Raw genomic sequence first — 17,169 nt, 5'->3', positions numbered from 1 at the left:
GAAGTTGAGTATCAACCGTAGTTTCAGATTCCATTAACAACAAATACCCTTCAGCTCCCCGAAGGAGTTCTTTTCTAACTTGCAATAAAGATATAGTAGCAAAAGACTGAAAATTACCATCTTTCAAAGGAACAATGACCTTTCTTGCTTGACAATCCAAAGTTATTCCGTTCTCCGCCAACCAGTCCATACCGATAATCACCTCAAGACTGAATACCGGTAGAACCACTAAATTCACTGTATAAGTACTTCCTTCAAATTGCAGAATACAACCCCTGCAGATTTCTGATACGGTACAAGATCCTCCAGTAGGAGTACTGATTTATAACTCATAAGGTAACGGAGCCGGGGTGATACCTATTCTCATTGCAGTGTGCCCCGCAATAAAAGAACCACATGCTCCAGAATCGAAGATAACAGAAATAGGATAACCATTCATAATTACATTACCTCGGATCAGATTTGGATACTTTTGAGCTTCATTTGCATCAAGGGTGAACACTCGAGCTTGAGTATGAGGCTGATTAGCATTCTGTGGGCAATCAGAAATGAAGTGTCCCAACCGTCCACACCTGTAGCACAAATTGTTCCTGCGTCGGCAAATACCAGCATGATTCTTTCTACAAGTAGCACAAGCATTGGGACCCTGTCGTCCGACTGAAGATTTTCCAGGAGCATTATTCTTCTTGAAGTTTCCAGTCCGAGGTTGCAACTGCGGACCCTTTCCTCTATTCATTCCAGTAATCTTTCTGAAAAACCAACCAACTTTACTTCCTCCTTGGGATTGCACTGGCTGTTTAGACAAATTCTTAGCTTCACTTATAATCTCTTCTGCTTGCCGACTCTGATTAATCAATTCAAGCAGAGTACGATTCGTTGTAGTCAACACAAGCTTGCGGATCTCTGGGTGCAGTCCACTTTCATATTTTTCCACCTGCCACTCTTCATCATAGATGTTCTGATCAAAATTATCATATTCCATCAGCTGCCCAAACTTAGCAATATATTCATTGACAGTCATATTATCCTGTAGCAGTGTCAGCAACTCAGTGTGTTTCATTCTCCTCATAGCCTTAGGGAAATACTTGTCAAGAAAGACCCTTCTGAACACCGCCCAAGTCAGATCAACCTGTTGAGCTCGAAGCAAAGCCCTTGCACTCGTCCACCAAGTCAAAGCTTCATCAATCAGCTGATATGAGGCATAGTCAACCTTGTGAGCTTTAGGACATCCCATATGTTCAGAGATGTGTTCAATCATCTGCAACCATCTTGCTGCAATCTCCGAATTATCCCCACCTTCAAACGTAGGTGGCTGAAAATTTCAGAAGTCTTTCAACCTCCGCCTAGCTATCTCCTCAACATTATCATGCATCTGGGGTTGGTTCGGATTCTGATGCCTATATCTCTCCACTCTTGACTCATATTCTAGACAAAAGTGGCCAACCCCCCAACAGTAGTGATAAGGTCATCAGCTGCATTGCTAGGTCTTCCCTGAGTAAAACCCCGTGTACCTGCCATGTTTCTGCACTCACAATACCACGAAATGAGCTGATCAGACTCACTGCAAGATATACATGACAGCAATCCCAAGAAGGTACTCGTGTTCTAATCAGATAAGTTAACAATACATCTGTCCCTATCACTGTATAATTCTAAGATCCTAGTTATAACAATTACTGTATCTCAAACAATTCAACATTTAATTCAGCATTCTATCACACAACAACCAGCAAACAATTTAACAGTCAATTGCAATCAACAGACAATTCAGCAAGCATGTATAAACAACAAATAGTTCAACAATCATACAGACACCACAAACCAAAACTGCTCTGATACCATTTAGTGTGACACCCTCCCCTGTATGCATCCAAGAGAGATGCCTGCTAAGCGGATTAGAGTCGTAACATCATCGAATTACATACTGATCTGCATTATTAAGTCACAAATTAAAATCTTGTGTAGAAATCTGATTGCACATGAAAACGGTGGGAAAATTAGGTAAAACACATTGCTTGCTGAATTTGTTATTTTTCCTGAAAACCTTCCTGTCTTGCAAAAATCATATAAATTCGAGCTTTTAAGCTTTTGACATAAAGTTTATATAATCTGAAACTAGACATCTGGGGCTTTACGTGCGCATATAAATTATATGTCAATCGGAGGTCTGTAGCCCCAGAAACAGAACTCGCAAAGTGCTCGCTAAATCAGTTTCAAAATTCAGAATTTAAAACGGGCAGAAATCGTTTTGACAAAATAAACACCGGAATTACATAAGTCTTAAGCAATTACAAAAATCAGACTACAACATGTTCCAAAACAGATTGCGAAATGTGACTTGTCCAACTTCAAATTACTACATAACATTAAACGTTCAGTGCACAGCCAACAAACAACGAACAAGCAGCAAGTCTCCAAAGGAGCAAAATTAAACACCACATATCTAAATAAAATAGCCCCTCAAATGCTTTTTTGTCCTCCTGCAATTTTATAAAAATTGAGCCCCAAAAGGGGTGAGAAAAATTCCAGTAGTGTGATAGCAAAACCAGTAATGCAACAATATTCGTCTAGATACAGAATTCCAAAACAGTCGCATCAAATAATAAATTCCGAACATATACTAAAAGTAATCAGAATGCGTATATAACGCCAGAGTAATGTACGCTCATAGCACTGCAGTGCACGTACTAACTAACTAACACAGTGGAGATTCCATTTGGCCCATCAGAGGGGAATTCCAACTGCGACCTATGCGAACTGAGCCACGGTTCCTTCTCCCTGGTACCTGAGGGATGTCTACATGATGCATGCTCAAACAAATGTTTCTTTTCATAAATATTCATAGTTTTCCAAAACAGCATGATTAATAATGTATGTATGCATGATTTGAACCCCACATTTTTCTTAATAACCTCAGTCAATGGTGCTGCTAGGCTACTAAAGTTCTTCACAAATTGTCTATAAAAACTAGCCAGTATAATACCTCGTAGATTTGAAATACATAATTACAATTAAAATCAGGATTAAGGGGTAGAATTAGTGAAAATCCTAAGTTCTGGGTCAAAATACGTAAGAAGGGTAAAATGGTAAATTAACAAATTTCCTAAACTGTAAAATAATAGAATAAGGCCTCAAATGATAAAAATAACATTGAAAATGGACTCAGAACAAAAAATTGAGTGGTTAGGCAAGTTTCTAGAAAATTGATGAATAGTGTTTTTAATGGATGAAAATATTGAGGTGCAGTTGCACCGAAAAATGTGCCAAGTGAGATTAGTGCTCTAGGGTTGAATATATGTTGAAAAAGTTACTTAGGACCAAGAAATATGATTATTGATGAAAATTGATGGATTTTTGGAGAAACGTGCCAACGGTGCACAAATCAGGATAAAATAGTGATTTCACCGAATTACCTGAAAACTCTGGATTCATCTGTTCAAGGGTAATTAAAGGACTTTGGTCAAAGATAAATTTTGGATTTAATGGATAGTTTATGAATTAATTGGAGATTAGTGGGTTAAGTGGATGATTTGAAATACTTTGAATTGTGTGAGGTGGCATGTGGGATCCACCCCGCTTAAACAACATAAGAACACATGTGTGAGCCATTATGCATCGTCTTCCTCTCTCTTCCTTTTTGCAAAACCCACGGCCAACACATCCAAAGGGGGAGATTTTTTCTCCTTCAATCCTCCATCAAATCCACTAAGTTTCACATGAAATTTCAAGGAAAACACCCAATGAATCCAACCCACACCTCCATTCCTCCTGAAAGTCCCTAGATTTTGAGATATTCCCCCACAAAGCTTGCTATAATTTGGAGAGTTTGGTGTCAATGGAGCTTGATGCTTGAGTTATTGCTTAAGGAACATTCCTAGGAGTCTTGGACATTGATTTGTGGTAAATTTCCTTACCTATTGTTGGATTTTCTTGTAGATCATAAAATGGAAACCTAAGCCGATGTGTGGTGATTGGAGGTAGTTGGAGACCTCAAAATGACTTTGTGCATTATACAAATATTGCTTAGAATGATGAATTAGAGTGAATGATCTCATAAAATTTATTGTGAAAATGTTTAGTAACTTAAGTGAAATTTTAGATAGATGAACGTGAATTTTGAAAAAATGGATGGTTGGATAGTTGTGAAATTGAGTTGTAGATTAGTTAGAATAGTTAAATACATAATGTATGGTGCATTGGATGTGTTAAAATCAATTGAGAATTCCTTGGTCCATGGCTATGTGATTTCGGCCATTTAGGGTAATTTGGAGCAAGATGGTGCAAAATTGTGTAATTGAGTTTGTTGGTGAATTGAACCAAATATAATTGGATTGTATGAGTGTGTAATACTTGTTGATTGAGAGAGAAATCATTTGGTATCCCTAGAGTGTACATTCAACCATATAGGGAGTTTTGAGGAAATTGTGCAATTGGATGTTTGACTTGATGGATTGAGTTAGTAGGTGCTTGAATGAATTAGTGCGGACCTAAATGAGTGCCTTAGAACCTTGAAATTTCAAGGAAAAACCCTAGCTCCTCTTATGCATCGCCTACGGCCTTGTAGGGAAAATTGGGGGAAATTATGCTGTTATAAATTGATGCAATTGTGAGATTGATATGGTATTGCGAAAGATTAAGAAAAACATTGGAATGATTGTATAAAACTAACAACATGAATGGGTTGATTTGGCCATAATGGCCGAGGCATAGTCATGTGGGGGGAGAGTTTATTGTCTTGAATTATGACTTGTTTAACAAGTTGATAGATGATCATGTCGTGTGACCATTGTAGGTTGCCTCCTTCAGATGAAATCCTAGAAGATTAAAGCTTAGAGCTTATGGATTGCCTTTGGTCCTTGACCAAAAGGATTGTGGCATTTCTTGTGGAAGGGAAATATTTTGATGTAACTTGTAATTGAAGCAACTTGCTCGGGAGCTTCAAAGAGGTAATCCCTTGGTACTGGGGTTAATCCTTGTGTGTGCTCCACCATGCCGATTGGGGTAGTGGTTGGAAGTTATTTGATGCAATAGTGTGAATTATAACATGATCATGCATGTGTATGTTGAGTGGTATATTTGAGTTTATACCGTATCTTTGGCCAGTAGATAATTGTTGTATGCCCTAGGGGACTTCCACTGGAGAGGCCTTCGTAGGGAGTTCCAGTTGGACTGGGGCCATAGAGTTGTGATTCGTTGAGGAGCACTGTAGGTAGAAATGTCTTGGGAGTTATAGTTGTGGGTGCCTTGAATGATATCCCGGGGATACATTCTTGGATGAGGACTCGATTGATATGTCGTATGTCGTATGCTGTAGGCCATTGAGCCGTGTGATTTGTATGTTATGATTATAGTTATATTATTGCCAATTTACATCTGAGTTAGTCATTGGGCAGAGTGCTGCTCCAGCACCTTTGGGTTACTAAGATATATTTGTATATCTCACCCCGCGTTATGGGGCTATGTTTCAGGTGGATGTAGCGATGCCAGAGTTTTGGACAAGAGGCCCACGGGTTAATGATGAGGAGAGTATTTGGAGTGCGATACATGCCATTTTGCATTTTGAGAATTATTTGATAGGCTAGACTCAGAGCATAAACATGTTTTATTGCATGAGTGATATATACCATACTTTTGTTGTTCATGTTGTATTTTGGCTAAGTTTAGTGATTATGTAATTATTGTTATTTGGAGCATTTTGATTTAGTAGTTATATTTGGTATTGGATAAATGTAATTGAAGGATTATGGATCTTGTGTAAATTAATGATGATGTATGTGGTGGAAGGGCAATAGGGCTATTCTAGGTTATGATGTTGTTCAACGATGTTAAATGCATGAAAATGAATCATGTGATTGAAATAAGTATCAAAAGGTTTAATGGCTAAGTGTTGGATTACAAAGTGAATTAATCAAAGAATGATGTAAATGTGTTGTGGGTTGTAAGAGCATAAAGGTATGTTGAACCTTGCATGCCACCCTTGTCAATTAGGTACAATTTGATGGTTTAGAACACACTTTGATAAAGTGAGATTAGTTGATAAGAAAAAGGAGATGCTGTCAAAATTTCTAAGAAATTATCAGTTTTTAGGCCAACTTTGGGAGACCATATCTCCCTCCACAGATGTTCAAATGAGGCGTGCCATACCTCATTTTAACCTAAGATGTCAGCTATGTTGTCCCAAAATCTGGTGTCATTTAGAGTTGTATAACGTTCTGTAGGTCGAAGGGAGTAAAGATTGTAATAGCCTGTTACGTACCGGTATTGTTAACATTGATTATGATATTAAGCGTAGTTACTGTAACACCCTCCCTTGTATGCATCCAAGAGAGTTGTTTGCTAAGCGGATTAGAGTTCTTTAATCATATTTTAGAGACTGAAAATCACTTTTACAATGCCAATTAAAATAATTTTATTTTTGAAATCGGGTTCGTCACAAAAATCCGAGTATACTTTCAAAATTTCTCAACTACTGAAAATATAACTTTCCTGGCAGACCTTGCTGTCTTTAAAAATTCGTATAGAATTCACTTCAACGATTCAAAAAGATATTCTTTGTAATCTAGAAACTAAACATCCGGGGCTTCGCGTTCATATAAGATAATAGTAATTTGAAGTTCGTTTGCCCCTCGAAACATAACTCGCAAAATAAGAGAGAAAGTAGTGGAAATATCACAAATGTCCTGGCTGGTAAAATTCATAATAAATCGATCTTTCAGAATTTCTTTACAAGGTTTATATATAATGAAACTAGACACCTGGGGCTACGCGTGCATATAAATTATAAGAAAATCGGAGGTCCGTAGCCCCAGTACGACAACTTACAAAGTGCTCGCAAAGACTTTTCAAAACTCAGCATTTAGATAACATGTCAAAATCCTTTTCGCAAACGTTTCAACATCTGTTTCCAAAATACTTGCTGGTCATAAAATTGTAATGCAATAATAAAATCATAGTTCACAGTAATAAAAGCTTCTCAATTTCATACAGTCATCCATAAAATATCACATCAATAGCAGCATGCCCAAACAGTAGAAGCCAACAGCAAATATCCAAGTCCTCAAAAGCTTTTACGTCCTCCTGCCATTTTGTAAAAATAGCAGCCCCAAAGGGGTGAGAGAAAATCCCAGTAGTGTGGCAACAAAACCATAATGCAACAATATTAACTAGGCACAAAATCATAAATAGTCACTTCAAACATTTAATCCTTTTCATCATATATCATAACGCGTATATAACGCCCTTTTTTTCCTTTACGCTCATAGCACCGTCGTGCGCGTAGCATCACAGTGGGTATTCCTAATGGCTCCCATGAAGGTGAATCCCACTGTGGAACCTATGCGGACTGAAGCCAAGTGTCCCCTCTCCTGGTACCAGGCATGCCTATATGATGCATGCTCAGTCACATGTCCTCAATACAAATATATATATTCAAGATGTCATGAATCAAGTATACATGCCATGTTATGCAATCGCACCCAAGAGAAAAATGTATTATGATGTAAAATGCATGCATAAATCATATCATCCTTTCATATTCTTACCATTGGCTCATCATCATCATAACATACATAGAACAAATGTGAGCAACACATCATAATTCCATACACTAGCCAATAGTCACATTAGGTAATACCGCCTACACATACCTTGTGAGTCCAAGCATTATTCCGACAGCCAAATATCAATCAAACAATCCAATGAGCTAGGATCTTGCGCACCTAATCAAATATATATATATATATATATATATATATATATATATATATATATATATATATATCCAATCAGAATTTATTTCATGACACCATATACATCACATAGAGTTCCCCGAGGTTTAGAAGTCTTTGCACCTAATTAAATCAATTACCAAACAGAATTTCGTTTTATTATTTCCTATACAACAAATGTAATTTCCACGCTGCCAATTCCTAAAGTTCCAACTGAAATGCCAAGCTTCAAATACTAAATTAATTCCTTACTTGATTGCTTTAATTTTTCCTCCATTGTTAATTAGTATCGAACTTCAAATTCCTTATGCATGTACCCTGGTTTTATGACCATCTCCTAGAGGCTACTAATTTATCATGTACCTCAATTGAAAATACGGTTTAGGGGTCATTAAGTGGCCTAATTCAAGCTGTCTACCCCTGCTATGGTACATAGACAGTTTGGTGTCAACCAGATATAATGCTTCCAATTGCTTATTATGTTACTGCCTACGTTTTATCCTAACATTCGTTAACAAGTGACAAAACTTCCAAGGAACCTACACATGCAGATTTGGTTTTAGGCTAGTAACTAGGTGCATAAAGTTTATTTACTAACATGACCCTTTTTCCTCAAGCTCAAGGGTACTTTATTAGACCTTTACATGTTGTCTACAAAATTATCAATACAATTAAGATAAAATTCCTTAATCTAGTTCCCTAATTGCTAATACTTGAAATTTTCCAAGAGTTCACCAACCAATTCACGTTATCATTTCTAAGATAGAATTTCCAGCAAGCCATTATCCAATTCAAGTTATTATATCCCAAAACAGAATTTTAGTCTATTCTTTGACCAGAATTCAAGTGCATAAGATTTGTTTATTTCCATAGCATTTCCTATAGGGCGTATAAAGGCAGGCACAAGGTCTTACACAAGCTATACCTACAATTTTAACATCAGTAACGTTTAATCAGCCTTCATTACCCAAGGACCGGTTTCAACCATATTAAGGGATTAGGTTCCTAAGTTCCTTAAACATCAACTTCTACTTACAGAATAATTTCAAGGCTGTCCAAACAGAATTTAAAACATGCAGTGTTGTGTAATTATCTTTCTAATAACAGGGCAGCCAAACAATTTTAAGTGGCTAAATCCTAGTTCACAAAATTCTGATTGGGATTAACATGTACCACTCCTAGAACAGTTTATGGAACAGAATCAATGTAAGAGAAATTACCAAAATGCAATGTCCTCCAAGACCTTGTATGTCCTCCAAGTTTGTTGTCTTGGTCATGCCACCTCCTATGTCCTCATCAGTCACATTGAAGATTGAGGTGTCTGGTTTGTTGTATAAAAATTTGAGAGCAATTGGTAGAGTGGATTTTCTGCAGTAATTCGTGGAGTGAGGGATGTTTGGAGCTGTTTTGGGGTTGGCTGGCAGCTTTGCTTGTCCAACTTCAAACGGCGATATCCGGAGCAAACGAGATCGAAATAACTCGTGTGATAGCTTCCTAGAAAGGTAATTGAGTTTAGAATAACATATCAAAAGATGGAAGGCTTGTAGAATGCGGTTTGTCCGCAGAAAAATACCGACCAAACCATGTTCGGATAGGTAGAAATCGTAAAATTGAGAAATTGGCTAAGTGGGTTTATGGGGACCCCTTAGTGACTTGTATTAAGTAAAATAAGATATAAAAATAGTTTAAACAAGTATTCCGCAAGAGTTTACAGTTATGATCACAACTTTTATTTATTACGCTTTTTACGGTTTAAATGCTCGAATAATAAACGGAAAAAGTTTACTCGCATTTTTTAATAAAGGAATTGTTGTGATTGTAACTGCGCTTAATATCATAATTAATGTTAACAATACCGGTGTACAATGGACTGTTACATTTTATGGTATCAGAGCAGTTTTGTTAGGGAACTCTGATAATGCATAACTGTATTTTGTGTTGCATAGCTATCTGTGAACTGTTTATGATTGCTGCATATGTGATTCCTCAGTGTGGGTCTGATCAACTCATTTCTTTGTGTTACATGTACAGATATCATGAGTAGGGCATGTGGTCGCTGTGGAACTTGAGGTGTTGGTCGTCTAGTAGCACCAGATCCTATCACTGCAGTTCTAAATGCTCTGCAGGAAGAGACTGTTGCGAATAGAAATATGGTCGAGACCCTGATGAAAATAATCAGGATATGATGCACGCCTTCATGAATGAGATGAGGGCAGATAGGGCTCAGAACAGGAGGGATGATTCTCCTCCACATACGGCTACAGAGACTCACACCCGTACGCCATCTGTTACACCTCACCAGGAGAGGAGTGGTGCTAGTCGTCAGTCTGGTGAGGCTAGTCACCACACTACTGATCCTACTTATATCCCAGAGCCTTCTGTGGATCCTTCTATTGTTGCTCAGTCGTCTGGGGTTGCTGGGCAAGTATTTGTTAGTTCTGATGAGCAGAGGCTCATTTCTTTCAGAAAGCATAAACCACCAGTATTTCAGGGGTCAAGGGACCCGAAGGTTGTGACTACCTGGTTGATGGGTATGGAGAAAATATCCCAGGTTTTGGGGTGTCAAGATCCCCAGAGATTATTGTATTCTGTCTACATGCTTGAGGGGGATGCCCACGAGTGGTGGTACAATGCATCTCGCCCTTTTACTATTCAGGGGGAAGAACTGACATGGGCTTTGTTTGAGCGATTGTTTCATGAGGAGTATTTTCCCAGGGATGTTCGGGAAGCGAAACAGGGTGAGTTTGAGAAATTGGTATAGGGTACCATGACTGTTGATGCCTATGTGGCGAAGTTCAATGAGTTAGTGAAGTTTGCAAATTATGGGGGTGTGCTGCCGACTCCTGAGTTTCTGTCTGCTAAGTTTCAGAGAGGTTTGAATGAGAAAATTGCTAAGAGGATGTCCTATACTGCTGTGAGGAATTTTGCTGACTTAGTCACCCAGTGCAAAAGGGTGGAAACGATTTATAGCAGGTATCCGAAGTCTAGTTCTACGAGGACATCTGGTCCTCCTGGTAATAATAACAGAGGTGGCTACCATTAGAATAACAATAGAGGTAGGGGTTGCAGGTAAGGCAGCCTCCGGGGCAGTTCAAGAGGGGTGGTGGTCAGAGGAGCGGATTTAATGACAGGAATTCTAATCCTCGATGTGATAAGTGTAAGAGGTTTCATCAGGGCCCTTGTACTACGGTTCCGAATGCTTGTTTTAAATGTGGTAAGGTTGGGCATTATGCCAACAATTGTTACAGTAATACTGGGCAGGCTGCGAATCTGCAGGCCTTGCCATCTGTCCCTACGGTTGGGCGTGTCTATACTACCAATGTGCAGCAAACAGAGAAGGCGCCTAATCTGGTTAAAGGTACAATTTTTATCTCAAATACTGAATTGTCTGTTTTACTTGATTCGGGGGCGACACATTCGTTCGTGGCTGAATATGTTGCAAAAGGATTGGGGTTAAGAGTATCACAAATGTTTCCCCCTATGCGTATTACTACTGCTACATGAGAGGTTAGTGATTCCTCCTTTATTTGTAAAGAGGTTGGGTTTATCTACGAAGGCAAGGGTTACACTATGGATTTGATTATCTTGCCTCTGGCCTCTGTCAATTTGATTTTGGGTATGGATTGGCTATCTCAAAACTGCGCAATGATTGATTGTTGCGGGAAGAGGTTGATACTAGCACATGAGAAGCCCTCAGTGGGACTGTCTTCTTTTCTGTCTATGTGTCAACCGGTTAAAGCCTTGAAGGCTGGGGATCAGGGTTATATTTTCTTGGGTGGATTGGTGGGTGGTAAGGAGATTGAGATTTCTACTATTTCGGTGGTTAATGAGTTTGTTGAATTTCCACTCGATTGAATTGTTGCCTGGTGTGGGGCCTATTTCTTTGGCTCCATACCGGATGTCTCCGCTGAAGTTGGCTGAGTTGAAGAAACATATTGAGGAGTTTTCTGCAAAGGATTTTATCAGACTGAGTGTGTCCCCGTGGGGAGCACCAGTAATATTCGTGAAAAAGAAGGATGGAAGCATGAGATTGTGTACTAACTACGGGCAATTTAATAAAGTTACGATTAAGAACAGGTACACATTGCCGCATATTGATGACTTGTTGGATCAGTTGAGGGGTGCCTATGTATTTTCTAAGATTGATCTCTGGTCCGGATACCATCAGATTCGGATTAAACCGGAGGATATGCTTAAAACGACATTTCGTTCTAGATACGGACACTACGAGTATCAAGTGATTCCTTTTGGGCTTACTAATGCCCCGGTGGTGTTCATGGATTATATGAATCACATCTTTAAACCGTATTTGGACCAGTTTGTAATTGTGTTCATTGATGACATTTTGATCTATTCTAAGAGTGAGGAGGAGCATACAGAGCATCTGAGGACTGTGTTGCAGATATTAAAGGATAAAAAGTTGTATGCGAAACTGTCTAAATGTGAATTCTAGTTATCTGAGGTGCAATTTCTGGGTCATGTTATATCTGCTAAGGGTGTTGCTGTGGATCCGAATAAAATTGATGCGGTAATTGACTGGGAACAACCGAAGACTGTTACTGAGATCCGGAGCTTTTTGGGTCTTGCTGGATATTATCGAAGTTTTATTGAGGGGATTTCCACAATGGTACTGTCGTTGACCCGATTGACACGAAAGGATACTCCTTTTGTGTGGACCCAGGAATGTGATATGTGTTTTCTGGAACTTAAAGAGAAATTGACTACTGCTCCTGTGTTGACCCTCCCCGATCCGGAAGGTGAGTTTGAATTATACTATGATGTTTCCAAGAAAGGTTTGGGGTGTGTGTTGATGCAAGAGAGGAGTGTGGTTGCTTACACTTCTAGACAATTGAAGCCTCATGAAGAGAATTATCCGACGCACGATTTGGAGCTTGCTGCTATACATAATCGACAGAAAAGTTATTATGATAATAGACACAGACCGCTGGAATTTGCAGAAGGTAATCATGTATTTGTGCAATTATCTCCAGTTACGGGTGTTGGACGTGCATTGGGCGTGAGGAAGCTGAGTCCTCGGTTTATTGGGCCGTATCAGATAATGAAAAAGTAGGGTTAGTGGCCTATCAGCTTGCCTTGCCCCCACAATTGTCAAATCTGGACGATGTTTTTCATGTATCGCAGCTGCGGCGCTATATTCCGGATGAATCACATGTGGTGATACCGGATGACATTGAGATTAGAGAAAATTTAAAGACTCCTGTAGGTCCTATTGAGGTCCTCGACCGCGGTGAAAAGAGGCTTAGAAGCAAAGTTATTCCAATGCTAAAGATTCAGTGGGAAGGACGTACAACTGAAGAGGCTACTTGGGAACGAGAGGATGAGATTCTCCGGTTGTATCCTAAGTTAGCAGACAGGTATGATTTAATCTTGCGGACAAAATTCTAAAAGGTGGGGTGAATATAACACCTCGTATTTCTAAGTTTAAATATTAAAATATTAAATGAGAATTAAATGGAAGGATTAGTGAAAATCCTGAAAGTAAGGCCAAAATACAAAGAAAGGGTAAAACGGTAATTAGCCAACACGCAACCCTAGGAAGATATAAATTGAGTAGAAGGTCTCAGATGATAAAAATAAACCTGGAAATGGATTCAGAGCGAAAAATTGAGTGATTAGGAAAGTTTCATAAATTCAGTGAATAGTGTTTTTACTGGTAAAAGTACCGCGGTACAGTGTCACCGTAAAGCGTGTCGATTGAGTTTTGAGCTCTAGGTTTTAAATATGAGTTATAAATGGTCTATAGAACTAGGAAATATGATTTCTGATAAAAGTTGATAGAATTATGGGTTGAACGTCGGCCTGGAGAAGGCAGAGAGTGTAGACTGCCCAATTGCTCACTGCACTTGTGGCAGTTCTGGACCGGTTTTGGGAAATTTATTCCCGCTTCGTTTCTTAGTCAAATTAATTGTATGATATGTCAAATTGAAGATTGAGGTGTCTGGTTTTGTTGTATAAAAATTTGAGAGCAATTGGTTGAGTGGATTTTCTGCAGTAATTCGTGGAGTGAGGGAGGGATGTTTGGAGCTGTTTTGGGGTTGGCTGGCAGCTTTGCTTGTCCAACTTCAAATGACGATATTTGAAGCAAACGAGATCAAAATAACTCGTGTGATAGCTTCCTAGAAAGGTAGTTGAGTGTAGAATAATATATCAAAATATGGGAGGCTTTTAGAATGCGGTTTGTCCACAGAAAAATAAAGACCGAACCATGTTCGGATATGTAGAAATCGTAAAATTGAGAAATTGGCTAAGTGGGTTTATGGGGACCCCTTAGTGACTTGTATTGAGTAAAAGTTATGATCACAACTTTTATTTATTACGCTTTTTACGGTTTAAATGCTCGCATAATAAACGGAAAAAGTTTACTCGCATTTTTTAATAAAGGAATTGTTGTGATTGTAACTGCGCTTAATATCATAATTAATTTTAACAATACCGGTGTACAACGGGCTGTTACATCTTGCCCTAGGATACTCCAGCACAATCAATAGTAGTACATGAAATATAGTCCCCACACGAGGTCAAATAACAATATCAGTAAACTAAAGGTCCTTGGAGATGACTTTTTCCATAGGTTCACTTCATGTGCATATACAATATTAATAAAAGCATAGCATATCATCCATTATCCATCATAGGATATCCACTGGCATTCTAGCCCAATTTATATATATATATATATATATATATATAATATCCACTGGATACTTCCAAGAGAGATCCCCTTAGATTATTACTCTTAGGTATTCTACCACTTGTGTAATGCCTCGCAATTCTAAATTATATATTAAAAATATTAAATGAGGATTAAAAGGGAGGATTAGTGAAAATCTTGAAAATTAGGCCAAAATACAAAGAAAAGGGCAAAATGGTAATTAGCCAACACGCAACCCTAGGAAGATAAAAATTGAGTGGTCTCAGATGATAAAAATAACCCTAGAAATGGATTCAGAACGAAAAATTGAGTGGTTAGGCAAGTTTCAGAAATTTCAGTGAATAGCGTTTTTACCGGGTAAAAATATCGCGGTACAGTTGCACCGTAAAGCGTACCGATTGAGTTTTGAGCTCTAGGTTTTGAATACAAGTTATAAATGATTTATAGAACTAGGGAATATGATTTCTGATGAAATTTGACAGAAATAAGTAAGTTTGGGGAAGCGTGCCAACAGCGCGCGCAACAACATAAAACAACATTTTCTCCTAACGACCGGAAAACTCCGGATTCATCTGATCAAGTATAATTAAAGGACAATGGTTAATGTTAAAAATTAGAGTTTCTAAATAGGTTATGAAATCATGGACGTTTAGTGGAATCGGAGGGAAATTCAAATAAGTTTGAAATCGTGTGAGGTGGCGGTGGGACCCACCCCACTTAAAATCACTTAGCCACCTAAGCATCATGACTATTCACTATCTCTTCCTCCCCTCCTCCCTTGATGAACCCGCGCCTCACCCCCACTATGGCCACTCCTTGAAGAAATTTCATATGCTCCTAACCACCTCATTTCTCCACCAAATCCCTTGATCGTTGACTTGAAATTTGATGAAAATTGCCTTCTAAACTCATTGGTGGTACTCCTAAGCCTTGTAAGCCACTATTTTTTGAGATATCTCTCCCCAAAGGCCGCAGCTCACCTTGAAAGATTTGTGCTCATGGAGTTTCTAGATGCTCCAATGGTGGAGTATGTTTAAGAGGAGCCTTGTGCCAAGCTTTTAAGTAAGTTTCCTTTCATTTTAAAGGTTTAATCTTGTGATTGGATTTATGAACCCTAAAGAGGGCTTGGTTGATTGATGTGCTTAGAGAGCTCAAATAGAAAATGTTTGTACTTGAATGTGTCTTAGAATGATGTGTAGTAGCCATAAATGCAATGAAAATTATTGAGGAAAATGTGAAATTTTAACTTAGAAAATTTTTAGGTTGTCATGACTTTGGGTTTGAAATTACTATTAGGATTGTATAATGGGATTGTGGCATGATTGTATGATGATGTAATAGGATTGTATGAGGTATGGAGTAGTTAAAATGGATGGAAATTCCTTGGATGTATGCCATTGTGCAATTCGGCCTTTAAAGGAAAATTGGGAAATGGGTGTTGTTGGAAATTATTTGAGTGATGTACTATGTGTTAAATGGTAATTAGATGGGTTGTGTGGTGGTTAGAAGGTTGGAAAACCAATGGAAAAATAGTTGGTAGTGTTGAGTGTTTAGAAAGACGGAAAATATTAGAGGAAAATATTAAGCAAAGCGACGTTTAAAAGACGGAAAATGAAAAACGGCACTTGATATGGCCTTTTGGCAACCTAAGGATGCCTAAGAAAATGAGAAAGAAAATTTAGAAAAATAAAATGTGAATTAACACATGTTTGGCCGAACCTACAAGGTGTAGGGGAGGTTTTTGACGTTTTTCGTGTTATGATAGAATTGTCGTGTACTGATGATTCGTACATGGTTGTTGTAGGTTGTCGTACGTTGATTTGAACCCTGAACCGTGATTCGGTGGATTGCCCTTGGTCCTGGACCAAGTGGGATTGAAGTAAGTGCTTGGAATCATGCTCTTACAATTGGTAACTTGCATGTGTTCGTATAAGTTTTAAGTAATTGGGAATGTCCTCTGTGTAGGCATTTCTATGAGTAACGAGCCCGGAGAATATACTGCTTTGGAGCTAAGTGGAGAGGTTTATTAAGGTAACCTCTTGGTACTGGGGCTTGATCCCCTTGTGTGTTCCACCATGCCCGTTGAGGGTGATGGTAGGAAATGTATGTAAGTAATGTAGAATAACATGATCATGCATATAGTATGTGTGTTGGTACATAGAATGTACCGAGTCTTTGGCCAGTAGACAATTTGCCTTCGGACGTTTCAGACTTCCACTGGATAGGTCTCTGAGAGGGAGTTCCAGTTGACCTAGGGTCGTGGTGTGTGATCCGGATAGGAGCACACTAGGAAGTCTCGGGTGTATATGGATGGATGGGAGGGTACCTTGGTTGGATGTTCTAGGAACATGCTTTGGTTTAGACTCGTAGGCTTATATGTCGAGCCATTAGGCAGGACGTTGCGTGGTATTGGTAGCTACCATTCCAGCTTGGTCGTATTTTATATCCCTATGTTTCCTAGTTTCTCTAAATCCCTTGCTTTATCCCGTTTTTCAAGATGTTATTTTATATTATTTATATGCATCGAAGTGAGCCATTGGGTGGAGTTTTCTCCGGAACCTCTGGGTTACTGAGATATATTCATATATCTCACCCCGTCTTGGGGGCTTTATTTCAAGAGGTAGCAGTGGTGCAGGAGCGGCGGACAAGAAGCCTGTAGGATGAGTCGTTGGAGGACTTTATACTTTTTTCATTTTGATGGCCATTGGGCCTAGGCTAGACTTAGGGCATGAACATTGTATATGTTGATAGGATGAGATTTATGGTCAT

The 17,169-nt window shown here is 38.7% G+C and overlaps 1 protein-coding gene across 1 annotated transcript; it reads right to left on the bottom strand.

Annotated features, from left to right (window-relative positions):
• Positions 1 to 322: 322 nt before the first annotated feature.
• LOC133293937 (uncharacterized) lies at positions 323 to 1,234 on the bottom strand. The gene has a single exon (XM_061492560.1). The coding sequence runs from the start codon at positions 1,232 to 1,234 to the stop codon at positions 323 to 325; it is 912 nt and encodes a 303-aa protein (XP_061348544.1).
• Between the last annotated feature and the right edge of the window lie 15,935 nt (positions 1,235 to 17,169).

The sequence above is a fragment of the Gastrolobium bilobum genome, unplaced genomic scaffold, assembly GCF_033153095.1.
Source record: "Gastrolobium bilobum isolate Gb01-03AN ecotype WA unplaced genomic scaffold, APGP_CSIRO_Gbil_v1 utg2333, whole genome shotgun sequence".
NCBI classification, from domain to species: domain Eukaryota; kingdom Viridiplantae; phylum Streptophyta; class Magnoliopsida; order Fabales; family Fabaceae; genus Gastrolobium; species Gastrolobium bilobum.
Note: the sequence above shows the minus strand (reverse complement) of the source record. Positions and strands in the feature narration are given on the sequence as shown.

Bases quoted from the DNA above. Each gene is read 5' to 3' on its own strand.
- LOC133293937 (XM_061492560.1), bottom strand. From the start codon at position 1,234: ATGGGATGTCCTAAAGCTCACAAGGTTGACTATGCCTCATATCAGCTG.